Here is a 16,127-nt window from a genome sequence, read left to right as displayed (position 1 = left end):
TGCATGTAATTAGATTCCATATTGACTTTCATGAAGACTGGAGACTTGCAACCAGACGCAACGAGGAAGGAAGACATTCCAAGCCAGCCATTTCACGTGTAGGAGTCGGGACCGTACCCATGAACACCGTCAGCGTGACCTTTCTGGCGGGAGCGGCTGATCCTTCGTTCATTGTTACAGGAAACAGGCCTTGTCGTTATAGCATGGTGGAATCCAATCGAGTCAATTGAAGTGTGTTGCATAGGGCAACCCATGTGATTGTGCAGAAGTCATTGAACAGTCGGACCACGTGCAAGCCGTAAGACCCGTAGTCTTTTAATTGAAGTTCTACTTGAAATTCGGAGTGAACTATTTCACCTGGCTTATGGACCTGTCACCATCAGACCGTGAATTGTCAAAGGCGTTAAGTTCGGTTAATATATCATTATGGGCCTACTATCCTTGCATACAACCTTATAAGTTGTACCTGCAGATAGGCTAACAATCCCAAAGAGCTAAATTCCGCGTTCAAGCAACTACACTCAGCACATTCTCAAGTATTTGTTCGTGAGTGCATGGCTTTCTGCCATTTGGATGTACATACACTGGTAAAGGTTGAGATGCACCATGCGTCCAGACGGATCCCCAGAGAACGAATAAAGAGGGTCTACCTAAAACGATCTCTTCGAGTATGTACTGAATGCTACTTGACCGTGAGCTGAGTTCAACCTCGTTAAGACCACACCCATGATTTCGCTGCATGGACGATTCATGTTAAGCTGCTTTAGGCCTACCTATGGTCATGCCAGTCTGATGGACTGATTGAGCAGCTATCTAGAGTGTACAATGCTTTGTCCATCAGTTTTACCGGGATACAGACCGAGAAGTCCAAGCAAAGTAACTATGTACGCGGTCAGTGCTATAGTCGCAGATTGTAACCAGTAACTGCAATGAACCCGTCGTGTTCTATCATCAACGCACCATATTTCTGCACTCTTTAATTGGGCATTTAAATGTGATCTTGACTGACCCGAGTCGTCGTGGGATCCAACTTGCAGAGTGAGAAAGCTAGAAGACGTGAAGCTTGGTGTAAACAATCAGCCCGGAGCAACATCCTTAGACGGCACGAACAATCAAAATGGCCGCAGCGTACAGCGGTTTGAGCCGTGCGGGTTTGACATTTGAATATCTTCATACAAACTCGTGAGTGCCTCACAGGGAACTATCTGTAACGCGCCAAAGGGCCTGCTATTGTTGCCTGTAGATTTGTCTGTGTGTTGTTCGAATGTGTCAAGATATTATGTCGCATACAGTGTTCTGTTGGTGATATTGATAAGTAACCAATTGCGCCCAGGTCGGAATGTCGTGCCCAGTCAATTGCAATCAGTCCTTTTCTTCTTCTGTAGACAGAAAGACCTGAACCCATAACTGTACGGTCCTCCTTGGCTTAATATCCCACCCTGAACCCCCCCCCCCCCTCCCTACCAACACCATTGAAGTCCACTGCACAACAGCGTATTTGACGAGTGGGCCAACAAAATTACAATCTCGAAAAGTGTTTTCTCTCCCACCTAAATCTCGTCGCTGTTGTCCACCTTTTCTTCCCTCTCCCTTCTTCTTTGTGTAAAAGTTGTAAATGACCGGGTCAGTGCCGTCGACGATTATTCTTGAGCCCTTTTCAAGAGTGTACAGTCATTCGCTCTAGGCGTACATAATTAATGTACGTCGTGTTGCAGTACGTCACAGATGGTTATTGCTTCGGTCAAAATCCGATGTGATGGCCTTTACAAGTACACTTAGACCTAGCCACGTGTTTTGGGTGGATATGAGCCTGCTCACCTCGTGACGAAGCATTGTGTGCGTGTGGTAGACGTACTTGGAGCTGTCCGTTCATGTAAAACTTAAGCCTGTATATTGCAACTTTTATATGAAGAATTGAATTACTAGTATAATTCTGAACTGTCACTGAGGATAAAAATGTCGCACCTGTTTATACGTAGGCGTACGTACTGTTACATACATTTGTAGGCTATATCTATTCAGAGAAGAACATGATTGGAAGTTTGAAGTTTAGTCAACCTTACCTATTGAGTATTGGCTAAGTCGAGAAAAAGTTTAATCCCATAGATGTTAAACACGTAGTATGTCGAAGGATTTTCTCGAGTCAATTTGGATTCGACTTTGGCGAGGTTGACTGTATACACTGGAAGCTACAACCAAACACTTTGCTACTCAGCAATGGAACATTACAGATTTGTTGTAGGATCTGCCGAGTAATTTCATTTCATAGAAAAGATTTCACAACGGTAGAACTAACTTGATAAGCTCTTCGAGGAGGCGTGCAGAGAGGTATGCTTGGGCACGCGCTTTAATTATACCGACTGAAATAAAAAAAAAAAAAAAAAAAAGCAGCATGTGTGATCTCACCAGTTATCAAAATTTGGCCTTTTGTTGATGTGTGGGCGAGTTCTGAAGTTAAAGGGCCTAGTATTCTATACTCATTATTCATGCATGAGTAACTTTTGTCTCATTCCAGAACTACTCATGAATTTCTCTTTGGAGCACTTGCGGAACTTCTGGATAATGCAAGGTAATTCATCTCATTGTGAATGTCATGATAATGATAAGAGAACTCTAGTGATAATCCTACATATATATATTTTTTTAATCAGTTTACGCCATTTCATGCTTATACGAAATTTTGATGGAAATGATAATGATTACTTTTAATGTAGACCTACCTCTGTCATCCTAGTGATTTGAAAAAAAAAAAAAAATCTGGGTTTTTATGGCACCCCCTCTTGCAAGCAAATGCTGTATGCTCTTATAAGTATATAACATGGAATTTCTGTTTTTTTCGTGCAACAGTTTTCTCATCTCAAGCTGAAACTGGCGCATTACCACCCAAACATGAAGCCCTCGCCTTAGAAAAGCAGGAATTTAAACAGCTGCTAGTATAAAATGTAATATTCCTTGCTGTTCTGTTAGATGGCGATACGTTTTTTTTCCCTAGTCATCGTCAATGTGAACAAAAAACTCGTTTAATGCATTATCATCCCTTATTAACACCTCTAAACTATCTCCATTACAGAGACGCCAATGCGAGTCGGATGGACGTGTACACTGGCAAGTACTCGAATTGTTACATTAACGCAAAAAAGAAGGGCTTCACCATAATGCAATTCAATTTGAAGTGAAAATAAAAAGTGTCATGTGATATGAATCCCAGTAAATCGGTGATCATGACCGACCGACCTCGGTGTCCTCAAAATCATAAAAGTTGAACGAGGGACTCCGTTCATAATAATCACGGAAGAAGATCGTAAGTTATCGGGCCTACTGGCTGGGAGTATAAATATAGACATTTTGGCGCCCAAGAACCAGACAAAGAGCCCATGGCGAACCGATTCTGACAAGACCACGAGTACCGTTGACTGCCTGCCAATGCTGATCGCACATGAATAGGCCTACTTTCGAAATGTCAGGAAAACACAAAACAAAAAACAGTCTTCCGCCACGAAATGGAAGGTTTCACGTCAGCATGGATTACCACTGAGAATAACGCAGCAGTGTAATTATTGAATTATTTTATTTTCATATCGGAAATTATTTAATGAGTTAAGAGCTGTGTGGTATCTGTTGAATGTACATTGAACAACACATTTTGTATGTTCTTAATACATTTCTTGCATGTGTGTATGTTTGTGTCTGTGTGTGCCACAGGCGCTTGGCGCGAAAGGGTAAAACTCCTTTGCCCAGTACACGTAGAAAGAATAAAGGGAGAATGAACTTCACATGTGATTCTATGGAGTTAATTAAGCCATGCTAATGGAACTTCATTTTTGTGAGAGGGGGAATGTCGGCAGCATCTATGGAAAATTTCAACACGTGGCATGCTACACGCATTCTCAAGACCACGTTGCAAAAAACCAGCTTTGAACATCGAGCTTGTTCACTGGCGGGCTGTTACTGCGTCCTACTGTGGAATGCGTGTATTGTGTAATACAAGTGTACAACTTATAATGGGATTGACAAGTTCATTTGGGACCCGCTGCGTAAATTGCACGATAAAAGCAACTAAATGAGATGCTGTAGTCTTTTTCAGCCAGGGTTTGTTGGGGATATCAAATTAGCACAGACTGCAGGAAAAATGAAACATGAATCTTTAACAAACAAGGAAGTGAAAATTACAAGTTGTGAAATCATAATTGCCTCTCTGTAAATAGACAGCTGAAACATAAGGTAACTATGCACGATGAATATCAACAAGGGATGTTGACAACTACTCCGATATCACTCAATGGTGCTTATCACATTTACAGTACAATGTAATAGATTTACAGTAATGCACAACTATAGACATATAGGCCGCGGAATCGGATGGATGGCAGCCCCCACCCCCCCCCCCCACACACACACATGTTTTGCCCCCCCCCCCCCAAAAAAAAAAAAAAAAACCAAAACAAAACAAAACAAAACACAAAAAACAAAAAAACAAAAAAAAAAAAACAACAACAACAACAACAAAAACAACAACAAAACACAAAAACAACAACACAAGTATATAGGGGAACACAGGGCAAAGTGAAACACCCCATTAAACCTATATATTCAGTCTTGAATCTAAAGCTGATGCACCAAGATCCCTCTAGGGATGCTCCATCTTTTGATATCAGAGCTGTGTAAATAAATAATTGTATGTGTGTCTTTAAAGAAAATGTCTGTTTTGCATACCTCAAAACCAACAATTGATGATTATATATTTTATGCCAAATTATCATGCTTATCTGAAATAGTATCTCGAAAACCATGGTAACAACGATGCCTAGATCTCAATTCAATTCAATTCAGTTCAAAATTATTTCATTTCCATATAAAGTAATACAAAGTAATTTAAGCTTCCATAAATCGTGATATCGGGGCTAGCAAATATTGGCCGACGTCACAGTGATGCATGTAGGAAAAATTATACATGGTTGGGGCAAAGTGGACGGGGCAAGGTGGAACATGTTAACTAATGGGCTTGTGGGTAAAATGAAGTTTGGTGCGTTTCCACGCACGCCGCATGCCTTGCGTTTTGTATTTTGCCCCAATGGTCTGGGGCAAAGTGGAATTTTCATACTCTTTTCAAATTCACAGCACAGTAATTGATAAAACTGATAATTTGAAAACAAATTTTACTGCCATTTGTTAGCGGTAGTCCTCAGGTAATAGCATAAACAAACAACCTTGCTTCACTCTGCTTTGAATTCCCGTTTTGGCTGCACAAACATTTTTGGTCCACTTTGCCCTGGGTTCCCCTATATACATATATATATATATATATATACTTGTATAGATACAAGTATACTTGTATAGATACAAGTATATATATACAGTATCAGTATATATATATATAATTATATATATATATATATCCTATATTTACAAGCTGACAATATATTCGTCGTCCCCAGATTTTTTCGTGGTGGGGATGCGGATGGGGAAGGCAGTTCCCTTGTGGCCCACAGTCATGCAGAAACAGTAAAACACACCCCACCCTCTCCGACTGCTCGAAAGGGTAAACACCCCTGCGTGAGTTGGCTGTATTGCTTGTCCAGTTGCGTAGCGGAAGACAGGCGCCACTTTCCGTCGTCGTTCTTAACATTTTGGTGTACTGTAACTGCCCTTTCCACAGCCAATCTCTCACCACAGGTACATAACCTAAAAAGATGGCGGTCAAGTTCGCATATGGGGAAAGTCCGACAAAGTCAAAGGTCAAAAGGTCAATGAACTTGCCCTGCTAAGAAGCACTGTACGCACTATTTTGTGGTGTATTCTCACTTTCCACAGTTTTGAGCTAAGACCACAAAATCTCACCACAGGTACACTACCTAAAAATGAATATAGTTGAAGTCCGACAAGATCAAAGGTCAAAATGTCGATGAAGTTTCCCTGATAAACAGTGGTACTCACAGTATTGTGGTGTACTCTCAATAACTTTTCACTAATTTGAGCGATGACCAGCAAACTCACACCACTGGTACATCACATAAGGATGCTGGCCAGTCAAGCTCGAATATTGATTAAGTCCGACAAGGTCAAAGGTTAAATAGTTAATGAACCATAATCGATTAGCACTGTTCACAATATCGATTGTGTTTACTCTCAGTAACTTTTCACAAGTTTGAGCTCAGACCAGCAAATTAATTCATACCGCAGGTACATCGCATAAGGATATCAGTCATGTTTGAATATGGGTGACTTCCGACAAGGTCAGAAGTCACAATGTTTATGGACTTTCCCTTATAAGTCGGCCCTATCATTATATTGTGTGCTCTCAATAACTTTCCACAGCTTTGAGCTATGACCACAAAAATCACACGACACGTACATGTACATCGCCTAACGATGTCGGTCAAGGTCGAATACAATGTGCTAGGGAAGTCAGGTAAAGTCAAAGGTCAAAAGGTCACTGAACTTTTACTCAAAAAACAATCACAAATTGCGACATGTGGGCAGGACATCGCTCGGCGTTTGCGTTGTATATATGAGACATCTACATAATGAGAATAGGTAGTTTTTTTCTTCTTTTCGAGAAAAAAGAGTGAGATCATGAGCAACCAACTCAGTAGGGCTTATAAATCTCGAGGCTCAAAGCTGTAGTGCACTGCATGTATCAGAATTCATACATAAGGCCGGGCACTCGATTTTTCTCGTGGGTGCGGCTCGAATCGGGCTATTCATTCATGAAGACCCATACATCGCAACGAACACTCACTGAAAACCTTTGGCATCAGTACTCATATTGTCTTGAAGGAAGGCCCCATTCTGACCAAATCCAAGACACGTCCGTGTCCCCGGAGGCGTTATGTTTTTCGGGTTGTCAGTCTGACCGTCCTTCCTCCCATACTCAAGTACTCGTAGTCGATTTTTTTTTTTTTTTTTTTTTTTACGACGTAAGTAAGAACGGTTTGAGGTATCCAAATGAGCGCCCTTTTGGTTTTAATTTTGAACATTTGACGTAAAATAATTTAGAATTGACACCATATAATGCAGAGAAGATTGAGCTTTACAACCTGATACCAACCCAATACCCCCAAAATTGCGATATAAAGGCCTCTGGTTCTCAGACGACGATATTTATGTATTTGTGGACAAAGCTGCCCATGTTATCAAGGAATAGGTGCACGTGCTCAAGGGGAAAGGTTATATTTCAAGGTCAAAGGTCGAATGTAAATGTCAAAATTTCACATTTGTTTTTTAATATCCCGGAAATAACTCGAGTAATCTTCATGAAATTTAGTACATTTTATGCGTGTATTGCCTGGCAATGATTTTCGTTAGAATTTTTGAACTATGGGTAAAATATTATGGGTTAAAAAGTCAATGTAATACGGTTTTTTTGTTTGTCTGTTTTTTTTTTTTTCCTGCTGAAATTGCGTAGCGAAAGGTTTGGTCCAAGAGAATAAGGGTGAAATGTCTGTCCAATCATGTAGAACTTGTCACATATTGTCAAAATATATCGTATGAAGAAATTTAAATAATGCGTTTTAGTGGCTTAACAGTCGCCATTGCAACATTAGTTTTAAGTTTTGATTATTTGTTCTGCCATGGTAGAATCAGGGAGGTGAGCTCACCTCCCTGGTAGAATAAAGCCAAGGATTCTAGACAAAACCACTGCAGTAAATTGCATACGACACGTTGTAGTATGCCTCCTCTTGTCTGAGCATGTTGTACTTGTTGTTCATTCCCATGATGTACTGCAAGTCAGGGTGGAAAGTGTCCCAAGCGAATTAGATTGGTAGATGTGCCAACTTCATCTTTCGTCAATGTCGAACAATATGTTGCCATATAGAAATATCAGTTTTGGAAGAAAGTCATACAAAAATATTGTGGATTAAACTAACTTCCTCAGATTTTTTAGTAATTGACTCAAAATCTTGCACTTTAGACATAGATGTGAAAGTTTCATCTTTTGTAGAGTAACCATGATTTTGTTTTAAATAAAGACATACAAAAAATTCAAAATTGAGCTAAACCTCGTTGAGATTTGGCGCATATGACCATTATAACTTTTAATTGAGCAAAACACCTTCTCCACCAATGTTGCACAATGCATTATTTATGGTAATAGCATTTTTTCAATAACAAGCAGAAAATACAAGGGATTAAGGTAACTCCCTTTCAAGTTTGAGTTTTATGTATTCATCCAAACTAACAAAATCTTTGTATGGGAATTACTTTTCATACGTGTGTTTTTTTTTAAGGGCACGAGGAGAGAGAGAGAGGAAAAGAGGAAAATGCGTTAAAGGACTCGATTTTTTCGTTGAACAAAGCGTCATGCATATTTTACAATGAAAAAATAAAAAGAGTACATGTATTTTGCTTTCGTTCTGTAGTTTCGGTGATCAACTTAGCACAACACGTTTACATCCGTGTTCGAACTTTAACATGTAATATGACTTATGTTGTATATTACTTGTCAAAATTAATTTTGTGATTCATGATATGCTAATATGTATTTTGTAAAAGTTCAAATGAAATCAATATCATGATGGTCGTTCAATAAATTGAAAATGAAAATGAAATGGGCATTGATCTAAAATGCTGTTAAACTGATTGTAAACATTTTATATTACCATCCTTACCGGCATAATACATTGTACGCTTATTTGAAAACAACGAAGTCAAAAGATTCGTATACTTGTAATGTCGTGGCATTTTGCACATCACCACCTAATTACCATATTACTGTATGATGTTCAGAACGACTCGAAAGAGTTATCATTATCATGCATAATTATACAGATGTTGATGTATATCATGGTTAGTGTATTCATGTTCATGAATCTTGCACATATTAGGCTTTGTCAAGACGCATGTTTATGCATGGTGGCTGAATAGAAACAGGCAAAACGGGATTTCTACGAAGGTCTGAACCATAATCATCTGCGTATGGGTATTATGTTCATTGTATGCCAGACTCTTTTCACATCCTCATTTACAAAATACATGATGTACACCTGCATGTGCATAAAGCAGTCTGAAACCCCGTTTTTAACAGACCTTACCGCGACGACGTCGTGACAGAACAAATTTCCCCACCTCAGTATATAAAACCTCATGAGAGAGCAGCGAGGGGTACCATTTAAGGTACCATTTAAAGGGATCGTATAGTTTCGGTTGAGAGCTAACTTCAAGTTTCTAACATTCTTTGGCGAGATAATGAGAAACCTCTGATGAAATATGAAAGAGCATGTAATTCCAAGAGGGATTCAACGTTTACTTGATGAAAATCGGTTTTGAAATGGCTAAGATATCCAAAACAGGGCAATCTTGATGAAAGGTGAGACGCACCTTTTATTAGGATCGCTTTGTTTTATTTTGTTTTTGGATGTCTCGGCAATTCCAAAACCGATTTTCATTTAATAAACTTTGAATTCCTCTTAGAATGGTGTGCTCTGTATTATTTCGTAGTGGTTTCTTGATATCTCGCAAAAAGCTAAAAGCCCAATCCTCATCTCCACCAATACTATACTATCACTTTAACACACACACACACACACGCACACACACACACACATACAACGAAAGCCTCCGGGTAGGTTTATACGAAGGAGATGTGCCCACCAATGCGACTACCCGCCCACCGTCCAGCGCCACGTGGTATCACTGAACTCAACTACGAGTAGAGATCAGTGGTTACAATCCATGTACGTGATCGGCGCGCTGTGTGTCAGTCATTCTCTGTTTGCAAAGTTGCACATGCGCGCTGAGTGTATAAAAAGAATGTTACCGCAGCTGTGTTCCAACCACCGAACTAAAAGTTATCTTTTAGTTCGGTGGTTCCAACAAGAGGGTTACTGTACCCGGGTAACATCAGGGTAATGTTGCGGAGCGAGGGATATACTGTTTTAACAGACGCATACCGAAAACCTCCGGATATGTTTCCATAATAACCTACCCAATGCCCGAAGGGGTGTATGTGCGTGTATATATATATATATATATATATATATATATATATATATGATATAATCCATTCACGTGGCAGATGAGAGGTTTGCCATTTAGATTGAGTATGTCAAAGGAAAGATACCGCGAGAGCGTTTTAGCAGAAGTGTTGTCGGGATAATGTTAGGATACCAAAATGTGGGGGTAATGACAGGGTAACATTCTTATCCTAGCTAGCTAGGGCAGAATTTGGCAAAAGCAACCGCGACAGCGTCCGAGCAACATTTTATAGGGACCGTTTTAAAACAGGCAGGGTAAAGAAAGATCGCCCGAACGTTTTCGGGCAAACTCTTGTTTATAAAGTTTTGTTAAAAAGGGACTGCAGGCTCTAAGCGTTTATGGCTGTATTAGGCCCTACATGGTACCATTCTAAACGTTCTTCCATATAATACAATGTACTTCTGGAATATCGAGTATAGGATATAAGATTCGATACCGCTTTATGAACAAGTATGTTATCATATTAGAGATGAGCAAGTATGATATCATAATGTAACTGTAAACGTCTTTTTTCCCCCTTTCTTTCTTTCAATGCAGAATTCGACGATTCCGTCCGAGGGGGATATACCTTGTGTTTCCTTGATGATGGGACAGGAATGGATCCGAGTGAGTATTGTTGCAAGTTCTCACTCCGCCACATAACAATGCGGACCAGAGACATTATTTTTCCAGATTGTCCGTCTGCCCGCCCAGATCTCGTTATTGCGATTTTAGGATGAGGGAGAGGGAGAGAGAGAGAGAGAGAGAAAGAAAGAAAGAATGGAGGTGGGGGCGTAATGTTTGCAGTTCACAGCAAGTCGTCTAACGTTGTCAAGATTTTGATCGAATGAGAGATATATCGGAGGCATACCATTCGCCATATTTATAAGCCTATTGCAACATTCAAGTGCCTTGTTGATTTGTGTGTTTTTTTTTTGTTTTTTTTGTTTTTGTTTTTTTAGAAGGGCTCGAGAATGGAAAGATCCTCGCCGTTCTCAGAGAATGTCCAAGATGGAATGATACTTAATGTACAGTCAACCAGTTCAAAATTCCCTCGGGAAAATGTACGTTTGAAAATTTTGATTTTGTCCTCAAATCATAGTTTTATGTAGCCTGATGTCTTTGCGATGGGTTGAAACGACTGTATTGCGGCGATTGAGCTTTTGTTTGTTGTGTCATTTCGATGATCCCCTCTGCAGACGAGACAGCCTCAATCATACAGTTCGGAAGGTCGTCAAAACGTTTACCAGACGGGGAACTTATCGGCCAGTATGGGAACGGCTTGAAATCGTAAGTTCACACAAAGTTCCCGTCGATGCAGCTGTGCAAGTTCGAAGACACCTGGATCACATTTCATGAAAAATGTCAAGAAAAAACAAGTCTTGTTAGAATAGCAACTTTGAGTAGCAACATCCAATCAGGAAGCTTGATTCTTGTCGTTACCATGACATTTGCCACTCCAGCAAGAAATAGAGAGCCTTGCTGAATGGAGTGGGCGAGGGGGGGGGGGGGGTGGTATGATGGCAAGGCACTTGGGAAGAGGAAATATGAAAGCCATGAGGCGACCAAGTGAAGCGGAAATCAGACTTTCATACTGTTGTTACTCAGTAATAATATCATTATTGCCATATGATGATTATCGTTCGCTGTCGTAAGCCCAGTTGAGGTGACCAAACGAGAAAGACACAGTCATTGGACACTGGGGTTGATTCATAGTCATAATGTAATAGAGTCCACCAGCAGACTAAATACATGTGTCATGAATCTGTTCCTATTGCGGAATGTATCGCGTAGCCTTCATCTCACCCAGTAAAAAGAAATCGGCAATTGATTGCAAGGAAGGGTAATGAAAATTTGACATACATGTATATATACAATATTGTCCACGAAGCTGCTTTCGATTTCGTAGCAAGAAAGGACGGTTTTTTTTTTTTTTTTTTTTTCAGACGCGGTGGCTGTCTTGGCCCTTGCAATAGTAACATTACGTAGAATAGTGAAAAAAAAAAGTAATGGACGAAAATGGGAAAATGTGAAGGATTTCACCGTTTTCTAGTGCACAATGAAATGGGACTTTGACGTATTTGCCGTTTTTCTCCTTTCTGTCCTACTGTGAGGATGTTAACTACGTACTGTACGTACAGTTTTAGTTTTAGATGCCCTTGTCACTTTGCCATTTTCTCCTTAGTGGCACCATGAGAATAGGGCGGGATTTCATCCTGTTCACTAAAAAGGGCGACACCATGAGTTGCCTCTTTCTCTCCCGGACCTTCCACGAGCAGGAGAAGATTGAAGAAGTAATCGTACCGCTGCCATCTTTCGATGCCATCACAGGAAGTCCGTTGATTGGAGCATCGGCCGCCGAAAAGGAAAGGGTAAAAACAAACAAACAAACAGGAAGTTTGTGCCTATCCATATAAATGTCATCGTTTGAAACTTTTGATGTCATTGGTCTGGTGTCTGATCTCAAAGACATCAGAGCTTCATTGGACGTGTCGTAGTTGATGTTCATTCCTAAATATCCTGTAATTTCTTCCCTACGTATTCATGTTTAGATGATGAAACGATTTTTGTTTTGATTTTGCTGAACATTACTAGTTGGTGGTCAGGATTCGCTTGTACCTTTAGGTCTATATGACATGAGTACATATTGGCGCAGGACAACGCATGTAAGCCTGTAAGCATGTAACGCATGTCAGTGAAATAAGAGTTGCTGATTGAGCTCGGTGTAGAATGACATCTCTCCAAGAAGACTGTATCCTTTTTCATTCTGCAGCACCGTGTGGAAATGGAGATCATCTTGAAGTATTCACCGTATCACACTGAAGAGGAGCTGTTCAGACAATTCAGGAGGATCAAAAATACAGGTACTGTATATTCAATGCATTTTTTTTTCTTAATATGAAATCGTATCAAAATATATAGACATTGTATTCATAATCAGAGGGAATTTTGAACCCGTGATGTCGGATGAAATTGCATTCGATGATCAAAGATGATCAGTTACAATAACTAAAAAACAAACACACCACACAGACAACCAGCCTTAGAGGGAGAGATAGGCCTTTTGAAACTGCATCTTAGCTTTTCAATGATTCCTCGAGTCTTCTTGCTATCGCCCCCGTTATTGCTATTATTTTGTGTAACATAATATGTCATCATGATCATGCATTACCTCAGACTAAAAAAAAAAAAAGATACTGTGACCAGCTACCAAAATCCTTTTATATTCTCTCCGCATTATTCGTAACTTCTCATGTGCAAGACTAACTTAGTTTTACTACCAACGTCTTATCCCAGGGACGCTTGTGGTCGTGTACCATGTGAAGCTCCTGGACAACGGTGATCCCGAGCTCGACGTCTTTTCAGATGACACCGACATCTTGATGGGCGGTCTATCCAAGCAGGACATTACCTACGATAACGGGTAATGCAACAAGGCCGAACATTTCCGAAGGCATCATCTGCGAAACGGAATGTTTCAAAGCGCGCATGAAGACATGTTGTCAAACTGAATTGTGTTTGTAGACACTATGTTGATGCATGAAGAATATAAAATGTAAACTGTTTCCGTTTTCTTTCGTGAAGAGGGAGAGAGAGAAGAAACCCACCGTAAGAAATAAACTGTGAAGTGGGTTTTGAGACATGATACGTGTGCGCATTATGAGTGAGCATTCCATTGCAAGGGTATTTGGTGAGGTGGTTCTCCCATTCTGCACGTATGTTTGATTGTGGTTGTCTCGTAATAGGAACATGTATTTCATTCAATACATGTGCCTGTGTATACCGAAATAAAACATTCTCCTACCGTTTTCATTGGTATTGTAATTGTTTTGGTCAGTTTCCCTTAGATATTTCATGTTGTAGGACTTTCATATGCAAATGCATAGAGGCCGTACAAATAGCACTTGCAAATTGAAATTTGAAATGTATTGTGCATTGTACTTTCAAACAAATTTGTCTTGTATGTCCCCGGAAAATCATTGTCATGCTAGAATTAAAACTGCTACATGTACTATCGCGCAAGGAAACTATATAGGAAGAATCATGTTTGAGACAGTATATGTTTTGGAAAAAAAAAAGATATATATATACATATATACAAAATGTATATGTTACACTCGTCTTTAAAATGATGCCGATTTAGCAATGCGCACACACAAGCAAGGCTTCCTAACTTGTGAATCGGTTTTGTTTTGTTTTGTTTTTTGTTTTTGTTTTTTGTAGTTATCAATTGCGAAACAATGCAAAACTCTAGTGTCCTTTTGTTTTGAGTGAGAAATGTGTGTTTACATAAGTCGTAAAATGGATATCGCAAGCAGGCTGTGGCTTGTAGCATCTGTGACATTATCCTCGTCAGTCGGCACTTTTAGGCGCATTACTCGCGTCTGCATGCCAATAAATAATGTATTATACAAGCTGTTGTGTAGACAAAAAAAAAATGCAAACTTTTTGCAACAAGATATTGCAAGTTGATGCAATACAAGTTACACATACAACGTAGCGATACCACTTACACTTTATACTTGTACAGTGTATGCATGTTATATAATCAAGAGGGATCTGACCAAATATAGTATTCCATTGTAAATTTTATGCCAACATTGGCTGTTATTGTTGAATAAAACGAAGGGTTTGTCGACGTTCGTCACTGTTTCAGCATGTTTCCCGAGCGACACTCGTTCCGGGCCTACACCACAATCCTGTACGCCGAACCCAAGATGAAGATTTACATTCAAGGAAACAAAGTCCGGACCAAGAAGCTGACATACGTCATGTACAAACCAAGGTAACGTATAATTGACGACAGGATAGCGAACTGCTGGAGAAAGATTGAAAGAAATAGAAAGAGCGAGTACATACTAGATGCTTTCAGGTTCAGTTTTTGAATTATAATTAGTCGTCATGTCACAGGACAGAACACAGTGATATACAGTAGTAGGCCTAATTCCTTCGAGAAGAGTCGTTACCATTTTATCAAGTAGAGTTTCAGAAAGATGGAATCCATCACACATGTCACTAAGGGAAAGATGGAATCCATCACACGTGCCACTTAAAGGGGAAATGAAACGGTGCTAATGCTGTCAAAACCTGCACACGTTGATGAATACAGTGGAGACGGTCATAACCTGGTAATTTAATTAACGGGACCATTGCAAGATCCAAGCCGACCTGTCTATGAGCGACTTCAATGAGAGCATTGAAATACAATTAACAAAACCAGTGAAATCGGAATCTTAGAATCGGATAAAGGACAAACGGTATTATGTAGCCCTAATGAAGTGATTTGAGGAAAACGTGACGGAAAACATTTTCTAGTCCTACTTTGAACATTTTGACATGAATATTGTGTAGGCCTACAGTATAGACTTCTTTTGTTTCACGCCGAAGAGGTTTTGCAATTCTAGACATTGATGAAAAAAGGACACTATAATGAGCTGCCTATTACGAATAAACAGACTGATGTTTTGTCATTGTATTTGTAACTTGTTTGTATGTCGCACAAACATCGTGAGAAACGACGAAATATTTGTACTGAAAGAGGGTGAAGTGTGTCGTAGAAGTCACATGGTAGTTTTTATTCTACCTGAAACCACCCCTCCCTCTTTCTTTGATTTGGAGTCAGTTTCATATAAAATTATTTTCATGAATGTGCAAAGTTCAGTCTGCTCCGTATCGCAGAGAGAGTAAGATAGTTATCCTCTTGCGAGAATTACTAAAGACTTGTATGTGGTTAAATGTTTCTTCCAGACTGTACAAATATAGCTCCAACCGCTTCAAGAAGCGATCGGAAATGGAGGCAGCACGAGCAGTGGAAGCAGCCAAATACGGTTGGTATATAATACATGAACTTGGTATATAGGCCCTGCTGTTAGTATAGTCCATTTTCAGATGATTTTTAAAGATACTGTTGTATATTGTAATACCTTGATAATGTGTTCTATGCCATATTTTCTTGGCGCACTCTCCATTGTAAGGGGTACGTGTGGTGCGATATTAATGGTACATCGCATCCTGGTCCCGAGTATTTAAGGACAGGTATATAGGCACGTCTGATTGTCCGTTAATGTCGTAGCTTGTCTTTGACTGCCATTCATGTTATTCAAACTTCAAAGTACATTGTGCTCTATTAGTATTTACCTTACCTCGGAAAGATCGAGAGAGTGAGAGAGAAG

General features: G+C 39.8%; 1 protein-coding gene across 1 annotated transcript in view; it reads left to right on the top strand.

The window, feature by feature from the left end:
- Window positions 1–529: 529 nt before the first annotated feature.
- The window catches only part of LOC140227551 (ATPase MORC2-like), a 38,835-nt gene continuing 23,237 nt past the window's right edge, over window positions 530–16,127 (top strand). Inside the window, exons 1-10 of the mRNA XM_072307959.1 lie at window positions 530–1,182; window positions 2,516–2,569; window positions 3,071–3,105; window positions 10,513–10,581; window positions 11,154–11,244; window positions 12,140–12,326; window positions 12,728–12,818; window positions 13,252–13,378; window positions 14,612–14,740; window positions 15,703–15,782. Of these exons, the coding sequence (XP_072164060.1) occupies window positions 1,118–1,182; window positions 2,516–2,569; window positions 3,071–3,105; window positions 10,513–10,581; window positions 11,154–11,244; window positions 12,140–12,326; window positions 12,728–12,818; window positions 13,252–13,378; window positions 14,612–14,740; window positions 15,703–15,782 (928 nt within the window). The 5' untranslated portion in view covers window positions 530–1,117. The remainder of the gene's footprint in view (window positions 1,183–2,515; window positions 2,570–3,070; window positions 3,106–10,512; window positions 10,582–11,153; window positions 11,245–12,139; window positions 12,327–12,727; window positions 12,819–13,251; window positions 13,379–14,611; window positions 14,741–15,702; window positions 15,783–16,127) is intronic.

This window comes from Diadema setosum, chromosome 4, assembly GCF_964275005.1.
Source record: "Diadema setosum chromosome 4, eeDiaSeto1, whole genome shotgun sequence".
NCBI classification, from domain to species: domain Eukaryota; kingdom Metazoa; phylum Echinodermata; class Echinoidea; order Diadematoida; family Diadematidae; genus Diadema; species Diadema setosum.
The sequence above is the reverse complement of the archived record's forward strand: the minus strand, read 5'-3'. Positions and strand labels throughout refer to the sequence as shown.